Source organism: Nannobrachium achirus (assembly GCF_963921795.1).
Source record: "Nannobrachium achirus genome assembly, chromosome: 2".
In the NCBI taxonomy this organism is placed as follows: Eukaryota; Metazoa; Chordata; class Actinopteri; order Myctophiformes; family Myctophidae; genus Nannobrachium; species Nannobrachium achirus.
Genome location: NC_137811.1, coordinates 4,907,479 through 4,926,646, shown reverse-complemented (window position 1 = coordinate 4,926,646; position 19,168 = coordinate 4,907,479). Strand labels below are relative to the sequence as shown.

Below are 19,168 nucleotides of genomic sequence, written 5' to 3'. Positions count from 1 at the left end.
ATGTACTTCTTAAAATAAATGTATTATGCCTGTTGCTAAGGTATGGCAACATGATTGGTGTCGCGCGCGTGCAAGACACCAGTAATGTTGCCATACCTTAGCTTTTTCTGAACTGACGCCACTGCCGAGTCTAAAGGCCTGTCCATACTTGGACCGAAATCAAACTTTTGGGTCCAAAGGTCCGGTTCGACTACAAAATGACGCCACTCGCGACTGGAAAGCACCACATTAGAGTTTGGATATTTGCACATCGGAAAGTCCAATTCACCGAGCATTGCGGAGATACTGTACTATGGACAGGCCTTAAATGGTCATTGATGCAAAAGAAAATATTTAAAAGAAGGAGAAAAAAAAGTTATTTATAGACAATCAAAGCATGTTGGAAATGTTTTATTTTGATGCATAATGATTGATTTTGGCACATTATATTCATGAGCTCCTTCCACTTTTAACAGTCTTGATTGTCTTTGTCACTGTGCATTGCTTTCCTGTAATGTATTGTTTCTTTAATGGTTAATCTTTTTTTTAATGAATGAAAATGGACCCCCCCCCCCCCCCCTCCCCCACCCATACAACACAAAAACACATGTTAATACGAAAGTGAACGAACAAAAGCAAAAGAATACGAGGATATTTAATTCATAATATTTATTGTTTTTTCACTCGTGATTGATAGTAATTGGTGCAGTTTGTGCCAAAAAAAAAAACTAGTTTAAAGTCCAACTCTATCAGTTACAAACATATTTTATTAAAAGACAACATCTCCTCCACATTAGACACCAAACTAATTTTAACTTGTTATTCTTAGAGTTCTATTTAATTTAATTATTCATGTTCCTTGGTTCTATTGCTGGAACGCTTGTTCCACTAATCCTGTTGAAAAAACATCCCAGTTATACCTCAGCCTATGTGTAAAATAGGGCTTAGTGGTGTCACCTTGTGGCAGATTGATGATATTGAAACATATGCTTCTTGTACACAATCTAGTTGTACATTAACAAAATAGTTTATCATTTATCTTCCAACAATATTTTCAATTGTTTTCTATCCTACCAGGACCTCTAGTAGCCCTACTGCTGGTTTTATATCCTACCAGAATGCGGCGCTGTGAGCTTGTAGATCAGCTAGTTTTTTAACCCTATATCGCCAAACGTATCATATATTGTACACCTAACTTGCGTTGCCATACCTTAGCTTTTTCTGAACTGACGCCACTGCTCAGGTGGTATGACCCAAAATGGCTGCCTCCAACTAAACAGGGGATGTTGATGCACACAACAAGTTTTCCTAGTAGGCTTTATCTTTACTAATATTTTGAAATAGTTGTTGCATAACTTGAATGAACTTTAGTTTGAATGAATTTTAGTTCATTTTTTACCGTGTCAAATGTTTGTATCATATTTGATACAACAGGCCTAGTCTCCTAATTAACTCCATTAGGCCTACATACTGTAGATGAGATGAAGCAGGGACCCCCACTACATATTGTATAGATGAGAGATGAAGCAGGGACCCCCACTACATGTTGTATAGATGAGAGATGAAGCAGGGACCCCCACTACATATAGTTGGTGTCCTCTCAGACGGTTGCAACGTTGAAGCAGGTAAATTGGCCGAGCTTTGCGTTGTTTGTGCACCAATATACGGAAGTGGTAGCGTGCAGAACTCCATTCTTTTACATGCATGAAATGTCTGTCTCTCTGTCTGTCTGTCTGTCTGTCTGTCTGTCTGTCTCCCATTTCCACCAATGTAAGTCATCAACATAACGTCAGCATTTAGCTGATGACTTCAGGGTTCCCAAGATCTGCATGTCTGGTCGACCGGTCGTACGGTAATGGGTACTGTACTCGCCAGATTAACCTGTGTGGTGCCCCAGGGCAACCAAGTTCAAGTGCCCCTACGCCGGGTCGGCCACGGTAGCCTCGCGGGCCAAAGCCGCCTCATTCACGGCTGCGGCACCGGCAGCTGCGCCGCTGGTGGAATTGCATCTTGCTTTATGCCGTGCTGTTTTTTGTCTTTTTGCACAACCGCTTAACTGTTTTCTCCTTCCCATGTTGAATTGTTGTTTACACTGAAATGCCGCCAAAACCGCTGGGCATTGTGGGCACAGGTCAGGATACAGGAAGCATGGGAGCACATATTTGGGAGGGGAGGGGCACATGCAGGTGACAGGTCATGTCAGTGAATGAATGACTGAATCATGTGAATGCACAGACTCGGTGTGGGAATGAGTGAGAACTAGGCTACTTGTCTTTACATTATAGGCCCACACACACATATAAAATATAAAGGTGTCAAAATTATCGCGTTAAAATATTTAACGCAATTAATCCAAAAGCAGAATGACCGGCGGTGGAACACTGTCTTACTGTAGCCTATAGCGCTGCCACTGCTCCTCCATCCCCCCTCCCCTTTATACACATGAGCATGTCAGTCTGACTCTGCAGCAGCGAGGGAGAAGGAGAGCTCAGAGCTACGGTCTCAAAGTGAAACAGGATTTAGATCATTCACTGCACTGGAATAATACCTGATCATCATACAATACTTCTACCTCTGTTCCTAAAATCCGCAATGTTGTTAGGGTGCTGGCCTGCGTGCTCCAAACTTACTTGGATCAGATGAAAGACCGCACGGCACTGCCAGGCATGACATTAGCTTAACGATCGCCTCGTTGAAAATGCGCATTTGACCCAGATAATTTGACAGCAATTAACAGCACAACATTAATGGCAGCTGTTACAAACGCTTGTTACAAACGCTTGTTTTCTCTGTCTTGTGCACGTGTGTCAGCTGTTTTATCTGTAACCAATAATAGGGAGGAATCTCAGCGCCGCCCATTTTTCCTTAGCGCCGCCCCGCCGCCATCTTGTTGTTGGCAACCAGATGTTTACATTCCAAGCCTTCCATAGCAACGCAGTGTATTGAACGCGCCTGTTTTGGCTGCAGCTTAATCAATGGACCCGACAGGACATTTATCAACTGTAGAGAGAAAACGATACGAAGAAAATATCAGGGTCATTGGTGTTGATCCTTACAAGTTAAAAAACGAGTGAATTTAGAGGACTTTTATCTGTTGGTGTATCCTAAAGCAGGACTTAAGGACCTGCAAAAAACACTGTCCCGTTTTTCTCTATGGATGTTTTTTCTTCAGATGAAAGGCAACAGCAACAACGTTTAATTTAGAAAGGTACAGTAGACTATAATGCCTTTGCAATCTTGGTTCCCTTGCTAATCGGTCTGAAAATTATTTAGTGGGACCATAGAGTTATAATAAGAAGAGTGGGACAGGAATTGAGCTAGCTGTGCTAACATTGTTAGCTATTTTCCTGTGTAGGCTACTCGTTTTATTTTTGTGGTAGTCAACAGACAGCAACTTTGCAATCTTTTTGCCTTGCTGGGGTTATCTATCTTTTGCATTTTACAATAACAAGAACAATAACTAGATGTGGATAATGGAATCTAGCAATGCTAATATTGCTAACTTCCCTGTGTATACTCCGTTTTAACCATGTCATTTTATCAATCTGTAAAATAACTAACTAGTCATTATATCAACCACTGTGTTTTATGCAACTCCTTTACTGCCTAATTAAGGATGTTATAGTCTGTTCCCAGCCATAAAAGTAGCTTACCTTAGAAAATAGCCAGCCATTGTTTCTTGAGGAGCGTTTTGCCCACCAAAACAAGACAATGGTTGTTGAATGTTCATTTACATTTTTACTTGTGAACGATCCTAATGAAGCTTTGAATATGTGCCTAGATCACAGATGTGTCAGGTCTGGACCTTGCCCCACGTAATTAGTATTCAACAGAAACTGTATGTCCACCATTATGGAACATGCATTATAAACACAGCAGTGGTTTAAAATCTAGGTTTGATATAAATGGTTTGTTATAGATTGATATAAAGGACACGAATAACAAAGCCTAAACCACAGTCGAAATGCCTGCCAAAATGACCAATCTAAGGAAATGGTTTAGGCTATATTAAGAGCAACAACACCCATTGTTTTTATTTTCCACCAGGTCACAACCGCTACATGGAACTGGAGCGGGCACACATCTCCTTGCTGTCTGTCTTCCATCATCTTGGCTCCTCTTGATGTAGGCTACTTGAAGAGTCCAGACCTCCATGCAACATCTCCCTTTGCATTTTTTTTAAATGGTTATGGTTCCTCTAATGTAAATGTTTCACACGACAAGGACAAAGTAATTGTGTAGTAACTAGACCAGGTCACCTGGTTGTGCCAGACCCGCAATGAAAACTAGTATGGTACTGAACTAACACATGAACACACAGGATTTTATAGTCTCAGCAACAAAGCGTAGTGAGCTTGTAGATCGGCTGTTTTCACTAGTATGGCACTGAACTAACACATGAACACACAGGATTTTATAGTCTCAGCAACAAAGCGTAGTGAGCTTGTAGATCGGCTGTTTTCACTAGTATGGCACTGAACTAACACATGAACACACAGGATTTTATAGTCTCAGCAACAAAGCATAGTGAGCTTGTAGATCGGCTGTTTTGACTAGTATGGCACTGAACTAACACATGAACAAACAGGATTTTATAGGCTGAGCAGCTGGAAATGTTTGTGAGCTTGTAGATGGGCTGTTTTCACTAGTATGGCTGTGGGGCAAATGTTTTGCAGCACTGAACTAACACATGAACACACAGGAATTTATAGTCTCAGCAGCTCGTCAGCCAACTCAACTCAGCTGGTCCCGTACAGGTGACGGCACTCAAGGCAATCAGCCGAGCAAGGGAAGGGAGGGGCAGATGAGCAGTCAGAGGCAAACACAGGCACACTGAGGAAAAGAGGGACACTGAGGAAAAGAGGGACCGACCGACCGACAGACCGACAAAGCCTTATGTAGGCCGACCCCCTGGGTCTGGCAAACACAACAGGATCATTACATATATACATATAGCCTACATTTAATTTTCAGCTGATCAAAATAAACATTAAGAGAAAATAAACATTTAAACCTTGTCAACCAATATATAAGGCTAGCATATTTACATATGTTTACAGTCCATCAGCGGGTATTCAAATAATTATTGTAAACAATGTATACAGGTTTGTAGGCCTACATCTACATGCTGAAGAGAAGTAGTGGAAAAGTGATGACTACTTTAGATATAACTGAGAAGATTAGCTTAAAACAAAACAGAATTATGTTTTGTAACTGACCCAACAGTTTTTATCTTTAGAAGACGGACTACTGTGTTGATGTTCTTTTCCTCTAATACTATGTGATATCACTGATATTATAAAAAATGTGTTCAATTATATAAAAAAATGTTCAATAAATGACACTAAAGCAAAGATACAGTCAACTTATGACATTAGAAAGTGGACATCATCTCTCTGTATTCCTATGAGAGGGACGAATGATTCCTATAATTGTTATTGTATTTATTTTATTGAGACCATACAAATATTGTCAATAAAGTTGTTGATGACAGCCAATGCATGTGGAACACCCTCTGTCAAACTCTGTCTTTGATGCAGTCATCCGCCAGCTTCCATTTCCTAGAGGAGAAAGACAAGATATGCACTTGATTGTCATACGTTTTTGGTATGTTTGGTATGTTTTAAATATGTTTTAAATTGCTAAAGTGGATTACATTTCATTAGTTGTATGGGTTAATTCATTTATTTCCATCTACAAAGAACGGCCCAATCACACCAAAAATAACAGACAATGGTCATTTAAATTGTAGTTGTAGCCTAGTTCTTGGTGTGAACAAAGCTGTGAATACGTGCATTTAGATCACAGATGTGTCAGGACCTATTGCCCAATAAATTAGTATTCAACAGAAACTGAACGTCCACCATTATGCAAACAGTATAGTGGTTTAAAATTTAGGTTTGATATAAAGTAGCCCTGAAACATGACGGTCGTGAGTGACCATGTTTCAGGGCTAAATATAATGATATGTTACAGATATATTTAAGGACAAAAAGCATAAGTCACAGGCGATATTCCTGCCAGAATTACTATATGGAAATGGTTTAGATTAAGCCAAAGCTATGGTGAGTGTACATTGACATAAACATGATATGATTATAGTTCCTTCCACAAAAATAAAACGTAGCCTACACAGGAAAATAGCTACCATGTTAGCACAGCTAGCTCAATTCCTACAGTCTGTCCCACTCTTCTTATTATAACTCTATGGTCCCACTAAATCATTTTCAAACCGAAAACATTAGCAAGAGAACCAAGATTGCAAAGCCATTATTAGTCTACTGTACCTTTCGAAATTAAACGTTGTTGCTGTTGCCTTTCATCTGAAGAAAAAAACATCCATAGAGAAAAACGGGAGAGTGTTTTTTGCAGATCGTTAAGTCCTGCTTTAGGTTACTAAACCAACAGATAAAAGTCCTAAATTCACTCGTTTTTTAACTTGTAAGGATCAACACCAATGACCCTGATATTTTCTTCGTATCGTTTTCTCTCTACAGTTGAGAGATGTCCTGTCGGGTCCATTGATTTAGCTGCAGGCAAAGCTGACGCGTTCAAAACACTGCTGTTGCTATGGAATGCTTGGAATGTAAACATCTCGTTGCCAACCGCAAGATGGCGGCGGTGGGCGGACCAGAGTACAGCGGGGAGGGGCAGAAAGGCCCATATTCCGTGTTATATTGCAGTGGTTCTCAACCTGTGGGTTGGGAACCCTAGGGGGATCCCCAATTTTACTTTGGGGGGTCCCCAGATGTTTTCTCACTAAACAATAAACAGACCAACATACAGTATAGGTGTGGCATCTGCACATTTCTAAACGGCCAAATTAAGGGCTTTTTAGTAAGCCAATACCATACCTCTGGTCAAACATTAGTCAAATTGTCAAATATTAGAGGCAGAAATTGTGAAAATAGCAGATCTGCTATTTTCACAAGCAAACAGTCAAAACTAATGTAATGCCAACTCCTACAATTCCAAGTGCTCGTTATGGTGGGTGGGTGGGTGGGGGGGTCCCCAGTTCAAATATGATTATTTTAGGGGGTCACAGCCTGAAAAGTCATGTGTAAGCCAGTGTTTTAGACGTAGCCATAGGCCTAATAATTGTATAAATATTTGCTATTGCTACACAATAAATGATAAGGTAAAAAAAATGCATACATAGTAATAATAATAACAATAATGATAATAAACACATATATAGGCCTACATATTGTATGATAAATGTATCTTTGCCTTTAGCTTGCCATTACCGCAACAATATACGTAAAGAAATGGCATATTTTGGACATAGTTCGATTCGTGATTAATCATGATTAATTAATTTTTGAGCTGTGATTAATCTGATTAAAAAATGTAATCATTTGACAGCCCTAAAAAAATACTATACATATAGCCTATACATTGTACCACAACCTGTAGTGTTTTTCTTTTTTTTCACCACATGATGAAGAATGACTTTTTCCACCCTTAAAATGGACACATGTTTGAACAATATGCTTTAAATATGCCACAAGACCCTAGACCCACACCAAGCCATTTTCATCTTCTAAGTGTTCCCCCAGCAGCCAAAACAACCCCTTTTTTTTTTTTTTTTTTTTTGCCCACAAGCTAATCCAGGCTAACTGAGAAATTGTATCACAGATTCATCAAAAATGGAGCAAATGCTCTAATTCCAAGGTTGGGTTGCTGTCTAACCCTTGCCAACATGACCATGACAACTTTGGCGTTTTTAATTCACTGATTGATTTTATATGATTTTTATATGGGGCTTCAGTGAGGTCAAAGAGCTAAGCAGCAGACCATATCACCATAATATGAACCATTTCTCAAATGATCTCATCACAACCTCGAGTTCTTATCTAAGCCTTGCCAACTGGTAAATGTAAACTTTGGAAAGAAGAATCTTAAAAAAAAAAAAATGTTTTTCCAAAATCTTTTTGTGCCCCATTGGCATGTGTGCCCCAGGGCGCATGCCCCACGAGGCCTATGGTAAATCTGGCCCATTATTAACAGGTATCCTACGTACCATGGGAACTGTACGAGTATAACAGGTATGTCATAATCGGGTGGGGGCATGCATTCCCAACGGCCCCTATACTTGCATCATTCCCTCTAGGCTACTGTGCATAATACACCACCAAGATGGAGTGAGCTGCAGCCAATTGAAAGAATGCAGTCATACCAACAGAGGCGTAATTTAATAAAGAAATAGGGGGTGGCAACAAATAAGTTACCATATCCCCATTTCTAAAACAGCAAAAATAGTGGATCTACAAGCTCTCAAGTGACGCGTTGAGACCTTGTAGATCAACTATTTTTCGCTATTTATCTGGGGGCAGAAAAGAGAAAATTAATGTTTGATAATATTTTCCTACAGTATCGGGTGGTTCAGGGCTCTCCCCAGGTTGGCAGAGGGAGAGCAGCGGCCAGGATGACAGCTTAGGCAATTGGCACTGGGTGAAAAATGGGTTACAAAATCATGGGATGATATGTGTCACATGTAGACGGACAGGCATCGATTGTGATTGTTCATCTGCAAAAAAAAACTTTGTCCCAATGTGGTGGCAATTGTCATCCCATCATCCTCAAATGACACCCCTGCATACAAAGGCAAAGCTTAATGATTAAACATTGTTACATAGTTAATATCACCGTTTCTATGTTGCCTCATTGTCCGAGAAGCTGAACCAAAGTACATTTACTCTTACTGTACCTTAAAACCTGTGGTTCTCAAAGTGGGGTCCGGGGACCCCCAGGGGTCCTTGGGGGAGTTCCAGGGGGTCCTCATAGTTAGGAACCAAATGGACCCTTATTATATTACTTTCCAGTCCTGTCTGTAACTCAGAGTTACAGAAAAGTGGTTCCATATACACTCTCTTAAAATAACATTGATTTTAATATAAATTGGGGTCTCAGAGATACAAATAGCATTAAATGGGGGTCCGTAGCCTAATGCCTGTCAAACTGGGGGTCCTTGGAATTAAAGTGGTTGAGAATCACTGCTAGAGCTTTAAAAATCTATATCTTTATCTATATCTTTTCAAAAGGGGGCGCGGGCTAATAAGTGCCAATTTGGGGGTCCTTGACATGAACAAGAAACACTGCCTTAAAGGACAACTTTAGTTTTTTACAACAAGGGTTCATATTTTAGTTTTTAATTAAAGAATATAAAATATGAGTGTTAAAAGTATTTCATTTACTTCTTTCTATTGTTTTAGAGATGTTTATTTCAGTGGTTGGGGGCATGCGTACAAGTGGCTAAATATGTCATTTTACACAGAATAAGCCCATTCCCAATATACAACGCAACCCTTCATGGTTGGATATGACTTATGGGGGCTAGAAGTGTTACTGTAAATAGCAATAAAGAAACTGCTGGCTTATTGTGTCTAAAAAGACATATTTAGCCACTTGTACACATGCCCCCATGCGTACGCATGCCCCACATTTTAGCACGGTTAACCTCGATAAAACAATAGAACGAAGCAAATGAAAACATTTTAAAACTCACTTTTTCTTTTCTCTAATTACAATCTAAAATATGAACCCTTGTTGTAAAAATCACACCCGTGTGAACTGAGCGGTGGTTTACCCCCCCCCCCCCTTCCCCCCTGTGTGTGTGTGCGTGTGTGTGTGTGTGTGTGTGTGTGTGTGTGTGTGCCTGGTCTGGCCTGGCCTGAACAACAGCGCCCCTCCCTTAACATGTGTGGTCATAAAAGGTACTGCAGGCCTGCAGGCTACATACAGACACACACGCACACACACACACACACACACACACGCACGCATACACACACGGCCACGTATAGGAGACGGTGTAACCACCGCTCAAAAAAACAAAGTTGTCCTTTAAATCATGATCATTATGGTCATTTACACTGTGTTTGTTCCCCTTCCTCTCTGCTCATCCACAAACCAAACAGCTGACATGTACTGCTCCTAAAGCACACTGCTGCCCTCTAGAGGAAGGAGAACCACATGGAGCAAAGAAGAGCTCATAAGTGGTGGACAAAGTACTCAGCTATGTGTAAATTGCAATTAGGCCTATTCAAAAGTAAAATTAGAAAGCACACGTTTTTTATATTTAATGTGTTGCTGCATTGAAATTTAGACATTAGACAAGATTTTCCAGAACCCGATATTACGATGTCTTCGAAACATTTTGCTGAACACGTGACGATATATCCAATGAGAAGATTATTTGTATTCTCTCTCTCAATCACACACACACACACACACACACACACACACACACACACACACACACACACACACACACACACACACACACACACACACACACACACACACACACATACACACACTGCACAAGCATGCATGCACGCACACACACGCACGCACACACACACACACACACACACACACACACACACACACACACACACACACACACAGTATAAATAATAGGCTTTACGTAGCCTATTTAAAACAACAACAATACATTGTTCTCAACACATCGTTACTTGGATTAATAACTACAAGGCAATTGTAATGAGTTACAGTACTAATAACTGGGGATATAGTAGTAATATTACATTACTAGTAACACGCTAAAGTACAGTACTGATCAGATTCCCACATTTTTGTAATATGCTTCTTTGTGTGGCACTATGCAGTGGTTCTCAACCTTTTCAGGCCGCGACCCCCAAAATAATCATATTTTAACTGGGGACCCCCCATCCTGACGAGCACTAACAGTTAAGGCATTACATTTTGTATAACACGTTTCTATTGTGAAAATAGCAGATCTACATGCTCACAATGCCTCGACATCGCAACGGCGTTGTGAGCATGCAGATCTGCTATTTTCACAATTTCTAATTTCTAGTATTTGACAGTTTGGCCAATGTTTAATTTGTCATTTTTGAGGTATTAAAAAGTCCTTAAATTGTCACTTTAGAAATGTGCAGATACCCTCTATAGTCTATACACTTAAACAATATGTTGGTGTGTTTACTGTTGAGAGAGAAAACAATGTTGCACACCAAGTTAATCATCTGGGGAGCCCCAAAAATAATTTGGGGACCCCCTGGGGGTCCCGGCCACAAGTTGAGAACCATTGCACTAATGTATGCACAGTATTGTTTTGGAATTAAGACCATGCTAGCATTATACACTGCCCTTATCTGACAACAACACCTTCATCTGTAAACAGTTAAAAGTCTGGTAAACCAAAGACATCTTATTATTAGGCTTGCAGAATCTAGTGTTTACTGATCTAATATTATTGTTATTTAATGTTGCTCAATTTACCCAGTATATTTGTGGCAAACACAACTCACTAAACATAGCTATGTTGCTTGTCTGTAAAATGTTGAATTAACACCCATATCACATTTCTACTTTATAGTCTACACTAAAGGAGTAATCCACCCCCAAAATGGCTTTTTTTTTTTCTTCTATCAATTACTCACCCCATGGAGACGAAAAACAAAATCTATTATTGAACTCAAGTCTCCATAGGGTGACTAATCGATAGGCAAAAAGTCATTTTGGGGGTGAACTACTCCTTTAAACAGTAAAGCACGGTAAAGAGTGCATCCAAACCCACACCTTGACTCACCTCACCACTACTCACCTCACCGCTACTCACCAGTTAAGGGTGGGGTGGCTCAGAGTAGCTGACAGAGTACAGCAACTTGCAATGGGCCTGGTGTACAAGATACACTACACCACTAAGATACCCATACCTGGCAAAACACTTTATAAACGTTAAGGACGTCCACAATTACAACACCAGAGGCAGCGCCACAGATCACGTTCAACCCAAAGTCAACTCAAACAAAGGGTCAAACTCGTTCTTCTGCTATACAACCAAAATGTGGAACGCCCTACCGAAGGCCTTAAAGGAGTGTGGTTCCCTAGCATCCTTTAAAATCGCCCTGAAAAACCACTTACAGGCGGCAGCCATCCACAACTGGCAATAACAAACCTAGCCCAGCCTCCCCTGACCCCTCTTTGTATTTACCTACTGTATATTTCTTTTTGCACTGTTTATTTTATTTTTATTTACTTTTTTTACTATATCTACTGCATAGTACTGTGTTCTATCCGTTTGGACACTGTCGTGACTCAAAACAGCTCAGATAGTGCTGTGTCTCTCCGTGTCCTCTTTGTGGTTGATGATGTTAGCGGGTACTTGGCTCATCTCAGTGGCTTCCGCTGCATTATCCGTGGCCTGGCTCCTTAGGGCTAGCTTCCTTTGCCTCTTCACTATTTTGCAGTTGAGGAGTGCCCAGAGCGCCCAGGTCGCAGATAAGATGCCATATATCAAACCGAGGAACGTGAATCTAAAATGGAAACACAGATTTAGTCACATAATGTGGTCATTTCCAGCAGGGATGTGCTGGCCATTGGGAAAAGCGGGACAACTCCCGAACGGCCGGTTCATTCCCGGCCGGTCCAGGCCGGCCATTAGGAAAAAAGATTTAAATAAAATGTTGGCCTTCGTTCCATTTTGGGGGCTGGGCGGCCAACAAAGTAAATCGTCACTGTTGGGCAGAAACCTCGTATCTCCAAGTTTAATTTGTAATTTGTTTTCGCAAAGCACAGCCCTGCTTCATCATACAAGGCTGTCACACAAAAGTAGTGAAAACAGCAGATCTTTACTTCTACCCCACTACCTCTTGGATCCAAATATTGTACTTTAACTCCACTAAATTTATTTGAGAACTTTAGTTACTAGTTACTTTGCATATTGATTATTATTATTACAAAAACATACATTAACCACTTCATATAGGCCTATACATTTTGGCCATTTGAAAACAGACGATCTACAAAGCTCAGAGTTTGTAGATCTGCTATTTTCAAAATATTTGTATACATTTAAAAAAAAGTGTGAAATGGCCAAATGGGAGATTCTGTATAATGAGTACTATTACTTTTGATACTTTAAGTACATTTTGATGCTAATACTTTTGTTCCTTTACTCAATTAAATGTTGTATTCGGGGCTTTTATTTGTGACAGAGTATTTCTACATTGCAGTATTGATACTTTTACTTAGGTAGGAAATTTGAGTACTTTTTCCACCTCTGGGTTATAGGGATAGGGTTAGTATAATGGGTCGGAGAAATGTGCCGTCGGAACAATGACGCACCATCTGAGAACCACTGGTCTAGTCATTAGCGACACACTTCATTGGCACCCAAAGGTGAATCACTCTTCAACATCTCACTCTCAAACCGTGGTTCTCAGATGGCGTGGCATTTTTCCGATGGCGCATTTCTCCGGTAGCATGGCATTGGTCCGACATCTAATCTTTCCTACATCCCATTAGTCCGAATCTGGTGAATGTTAACCTGGTGAATGATACTATGCCTAAACCTAAACCTAACCCTAACCTCAGTACAACTATACCTAAACCAAACCCAAACCCTAACCCTAACCTCAGTACAACTATACCTAAACCTAACCAAAGTAGGACTAATGATATGTAGGACTAATGAGATTTAGGACTTATGGGCAGTCCCCGCCAAATAGAACTTCGGAGGGCTCTGCTAGCTCTGTATCACACCATGTCAAACACTATTGCTGCATTATTATTCTAGGTGCTGTAAATAACTATGTTCTGTTAATAGCTCTATATTGTGATTTCAATCATTGTGTTTGTTCAGAGGTCTCTCTGCCTCCCCAGCTCTTTAGTAGACAGATGCTTAAAAGGATCCCTGGCTAATATAACAAATATGCCTTAACCCTTAAGTTCTGTTCCGTTTTACATTTTCATTTGAAAGAAAAAGGTAGAAGTTTATATTTGTTCCACCTGAAACTCACTGGCCTTAAAGATTCTTCTATGAGTAACATGTGAAAAAAATATTTTTGCACTACACCCATGCTACACCCCCCTATTTTTTTTTACCCTCTAATGCTGTTTGCGGGTCATTTTGACCCGGGGGATATTTGGTTTAAAAAAACAATACTAATATAAATTTTAACTTAACAAATCATCGTCAGACATTGACTTTGTCTCAATTCCAAACAATCCAAATGATAGAAATGGTAAAATAAACAGTGAACTTAGAGTTGAAGCATCTGACAAGAGACAGCGCTGTTCAGTGTGTCCTACAACAGCAGACAGGAAGACAGACTGCTTGCAGGATGTGTAAGAAGCTCATATGTGCCTCACATGCAGTCCGTGTGTGTGAAGCATGATTGTGCTTCCTAGTGTATTATGTACAAGTGTACATTCATATGTAACATTAATGTATGTTCCCATGTTCACGTGTGTTCAGCTCTTATTTTACATGAATTTCAGCTATCAGTAAAAACGCCTAGCTCTTTCAGTGTTTAATGTGATATAGCAAAGCATAAATGCAAACATTTACCATATACCGGTATATCATATGAATTGTTTGGAATTGAGACGAAGTCAATGTATGATGATGATTTGTTAAGTTAAAATTTATATTAGTGTTGTTTTTTTTTTTAAACCAAATATCCCCCGGGTCAAAATGACCCGAACAGAACAAAGGTGTAGTGAATCTGAACAGAACTTAAGGGTTAATACATTATAATTGTCCTCTATAACTATAATGTAAAATTAAAAACACCTTAATTATTGTATTTCTTCTAGACATAGCTAATCTTTCATTCAATAGGGGAAATACCTGTTGCAAGTTGATGATGTCATGAATGTCATTAAATGTATGGCATGCATGTGCAAAAAAACAAAACACAAACACATTTGAAATTTTGATTTGATGCTCATATTAACCATAGGAAGTATTACGTTTGTTTTTATTTGCACATGCATGCCATAAATTCCATAGGGATAGATCACACATGACATTTATGACATCATCAACTTGCGAGTGAAAGATTAGCTATTTCTAGAAGAAATAAAACAATGAAGGTGTTTTAAATTTTACATTGTATTTATAGAGGACAATTATAATGTATTAAGGCATATTTGTGGTATTAGCCAGGGATCCCTTTAAGAACCAGCGCTGTAAAGTCGAACCCTTGTCCAGGTGTGAAGCATTGTAGAAATGACAGAAGTCTATACCTGAACGCCTTGATGTCGTAGAACCTGCAGGCCCCGCGGCCGCCGCACGGCTTGGTCCCCCACTTCAAACACGTCAGGTCAATCAACGCCCCGAAATAGATAGGAGGAGGGATCCCACCTGGACACACACACCCGCGCACACATGCATGCACACGCACACGCACACGCACACACACACACACACACACACACACACACACACACACACACACACACACACACACACACACACATGCACACGCACACACACACACACGAATGCACACACATGCATATGCACGTATGCACTAATATATTTATTTTCTTTTTATTGAAAACATCTCTCATCTCACCGAGGCCAACTTTATCTTAACCACACATGTAAATTAACACATGCAAACAAAGCTGATCAAGACAATGTTTTACGCCCATATCTAACAGGACTTAATATGGGAATTTATGCCCATATATATGGAGGAAGACAGCCCATATCTGTGCGGCTGGCTCAGACAGGGATCTCCAGGTATGGGCATAAAAGGGATGTATACTACTGTATATACAGTACAGTACATGGATCTCCATATGGGTAACTGGTCCGATATACATCACTGGCCAGATGGCCAAGAATCGCATGTCGCCCTGAGGCGTCTTAGACTAACTGCAGTCTGTCGACGTGCTAAATTGCTCCTTGTGCACTTGTGGACACTACTTGTGTGCGCAAGTAATGTGATCGTGCTGTATGTATGTGGGTGGGCAAGTTGGCACTCTGTCACGGTGCCAACTTGCTTCTAGTTATTTATATTGCACTTGTTGATGGTGATGTCACCAAAGCAGCTTCTGATCCCTCATTGGCTGTTGATGGTGATGTCACTAAGAATGGTGTTCCCTGATTGGCTACAGGTGTAAACACAAACAGATATGCTAGCATTTATGGCACATACAAAATCAAACGATTACTTGCACACTCTGCTGGCGCAAGTAAATATAGTACACACATGTGCACACGCACACACACGCACGCACGCACACCGCACGCATGCCCAAAATGTTGCCATCTTGTGTACTCACCCAAAGTTCTCACTACCAAGGTGTGCATTCCCAGCGCCAGTGACTTCAGATCAGGCTGTATGCACCTAACATTACACACAAACATTCACACATGGCTTTTTAACACCACGTCAAAACACGTTTTGTTTGTCTGATTATTACTTTTTCATCCCATGCAAAGGACCATTTTTATTCTCCGCTGCTTGCTTATATACAAATCCACAGAGCAGAAATCATAACTACAGTGTCAAGTGGCACCGCTTCTCGTTGTTGTCGCATAGAAATCTTGTATGTCCAAATGAAATATAATAGGTTAATAGGGTTAGGGTGCAATTACGCGTTTATGTAATAATTCCTATATGACAGGCCTATAAGCCTTTAAGCAAGAGATGTGTGTCTGTACCTGAGCAGGATGATGTAGGCGGGTGTGGCACCGCATGCATTGATGAAGGACGCCAGCACAGCCAGGGCCATGTAGAACTTGAACACCTGGTCACAGTCGCTCTGCCTGGGACACTGGCCCAGCACCGCTGACATGTTCACTCCTGGACTCGGCATCTCCCTCACGCACGTACAGTTACCGTACATCTGAAACACGCACGTACCAGAGTTTCCATTAGCCGGTATTTGCCGGCCATTGACCGGTAAAATGTTTAATTGGTCGGTAATTATAAAGACTACTGGCCACCGTGGCCGTCTGGGAAAATCCTGTTGTTAGGCTATTTTATCATTTAAGTAGTAGTATTATTTGGATTGTAGATAAATAGCCAAAGTTAAGCAGGGCAGAAGTGGTTCATTCATGTGTACTAATAATGAAAATATACAGTAACTAGTAACTAGAGTTTTCAACTGTGGTGGAGTTAAAATGTTCAACAATTGCCTCTGTGATGTAGTGGAATAGAAGTACAGTATACAGTACTTGAGTACATGTATTTAGTTACTTTCCAACACTGTTTAACGCAAGTTTTGTAATATTATACTATTCGTCACTGTCTGGCCAAAACCTCTTAACTCCATTTTTGAGGTTTTAGATTTTTTTGGCATAAATCAGGGCTATTGAACATCCTTTAACATCTGAGTGTTGGTTAAAATAATATTGAACCAATGGAAAGCAGTAAAAAGTGCTTGGGACAAAACCTCCTAACTCCACACTTTCTGCCAAACCAGCTAACTCCACCCGATTGGCCCTTTCTCTTTTTCATAAATATGTGCTATTGAACACCCTTTACGTCTGTGTGTTGGTTAAAATAACATTGAACCAATGAAAAGTAGTAAAAAGCCCTTCGGTCAAAACTCCACTTGAGCTCATTTTGCCGAAAATGAACATTTTGGAGTTATGAGGTTTCGGCCCGACAGCAGAGATTTACTAGATAGACGCCAAGCCTATCTGAATGGACTTGGCGCTACTCACCGTGTCCTTGCCAGCGCCTATGATGGTCTGGCACCCTGCCAGGCAGGGGGAGGCGTAGGTCAGGCCGTTGTAAGAACACACTGGGTCCCACTCACTGACCGAGCACGAGCACTGAGAGTTACACTCTGACACCATGGTCTCTGTCCGCAGCGACACATGGGGCTCCCTGATGTGTACACGCACACACACATGAAAAGGGACACAGTAAATCGTCGTTGTCGGGTGGAAACCTTGTATGTCCAAAACGGTTCGTTTTGAATTTTCATTTAAAAAAACATATTTAAGCTGCCGATCTACAAGAACACAACGCCTCGCAACGGCATTGTGTGCTTGTAGATCAACTGTTTTCACTACTTTTGTGCGACGGCCTTGTATGATGAAGCGGCGCTTTACTTTGCGAAAAAAAAAACATACAAATTTGAAGCTTGGAGACACAAGGTTTCTGCCCGACAGTGATGAAATGCAGCTCTTGTGGATAGCTGAGGTACTAAACATACTTCTTGTTTCATATTTGAGTAGTGGTTAAACCTTGTCATGCTATTATGAATTTAATTGAAGGGACAAGTTATTATACAGTCAGAGGTTTGTTTGCTGTTTGCCATGTAAACTCCCGCAGTGTTGTTGTAGTCATTACTGCATTGCATTGTGGGATATATATGTTGGCATAGTAGTAGTGATTGCATATTTTAATATTTTCCATTAGCATGAATCAGAAATCCTATATTAAAATTGCCAAGAGGATAGTCCATGGGCCATACGAGATGTCGGTATCGGAAAGGTGGCAAAGGTTACCATTTATTTTATAAAAGCTCTATATCTGTAGATTATATTTTGGTATGATAACCCTTTCTGAGACACAGCTAAATTGGTGTTATCAGCCACTAGAGTTGGTGTCCCATTAACTTTACATTACAGGGGAAAAAAAGCAAAAAATTAATCTGCTTTAAGTAACATATGAGGGGTCAAACTAGGGGTATGTCATGATTCTAAATCCATTGCAAACATCTGTTTTGCATAAAAAACATTCATTGGGGTAAAACGGACCCCACAAAAGTGTGAAAAGTGATGAGTCATCACTTTTCATCACTAAAGCATAGTCTTGTGGGGCCGTTTTTTAGCCCAAGGAATGTTTTTTGTGCAAACCCCTCATATGCTACTTAAAGCAGATTATGTTTTTGCTTTTTTTTTCCTGTAATGTAAAGTTAATGGGACACCAACTCTAGCGGCTGATAACATCAATTTAGCTGTGTCTCAGAAAGGGTTATTATAACAAAATATAATCTACAGATATAGAGCTTTTCAAAAATGCAGGATAACCTTTGCCACCTTTCCGATACCGACATCTCGTATGGCCCATGGATGGCAGAAACTCTGTTCAGGGTTCTGCCATGAGAATAGACCTTCAGTGCAACCTCAGCCCAAATGTTGGCTACTAAGCCACTCCACTGATCATGCTCATCCCCTTCCCCACACAGATTTTTTCCTGCCAGTCCGGGGGATCGAACCAGGAATCTTTCGGACGCAAGCGCGAAATAATAAAATGCTAGACCTGGAACTGGGGTCTTCAACGTTTTCAGGACAAGGACCCCTTAGCTGAGAGAGAGATGAAGCAGGGACCACCTCTACATGTTGTATAAATGTGTGAGACTGTCATCAGCTAATGCTAATGTGTATTTTCAGACATTTAACCACTTAAATCGTCGATATTTTGTAAACGTGACCTTTCAC

General features: G+C 40.5%; 1 protein-coding gene across 2 annotated transcripts in view; it reads right to left on the bottom strand.

Moving 5' to 3' along the window:
- Positions 1 to 9,759: 9,759 nt before the first annotated feature.
- The window catches only part of LOC308306021 (solute carrier organic anion transporter family member 1C1-like), a 28,417-nt gene continuing 19,008 nt past the window's right edge, over positions 9,760 to 19,168 (bottom strand). The window contains exons 12-16 of one of the 2 annotated variants that reach the window (XM_080750921.1): positions 17,441 to 17,606; positions 16,433 to 16,617; positions 16,051 to 16,115; positions 15,004 to 15,121; positions 9,760 to 12,287 (exon numbers count right to left, since the gene is read on the bottom strand). In XM_080750921.1, coding sequence (XP_080607047.1) covers positions 12,080 to 12,287; positions 15,004 to 15,121; positions 16,051 to 16,115; positions 16,433 to 16,617; positions 17,441 to 17,606 — 742 coding nt within the window. In that variant the 3' untranslated portion in view covers positions 9,760 to 12,079. The remainder of the gene's footprint in view (positions 12,288 to 15,003; positions 15,122 to 16,050; positions 16,116 to 16,432; positions 16,618 to 17,440; positions 17,607 to 19,168) is intronic. The other variant, XM_080750920.1, reaches the window with a different exon arrangement.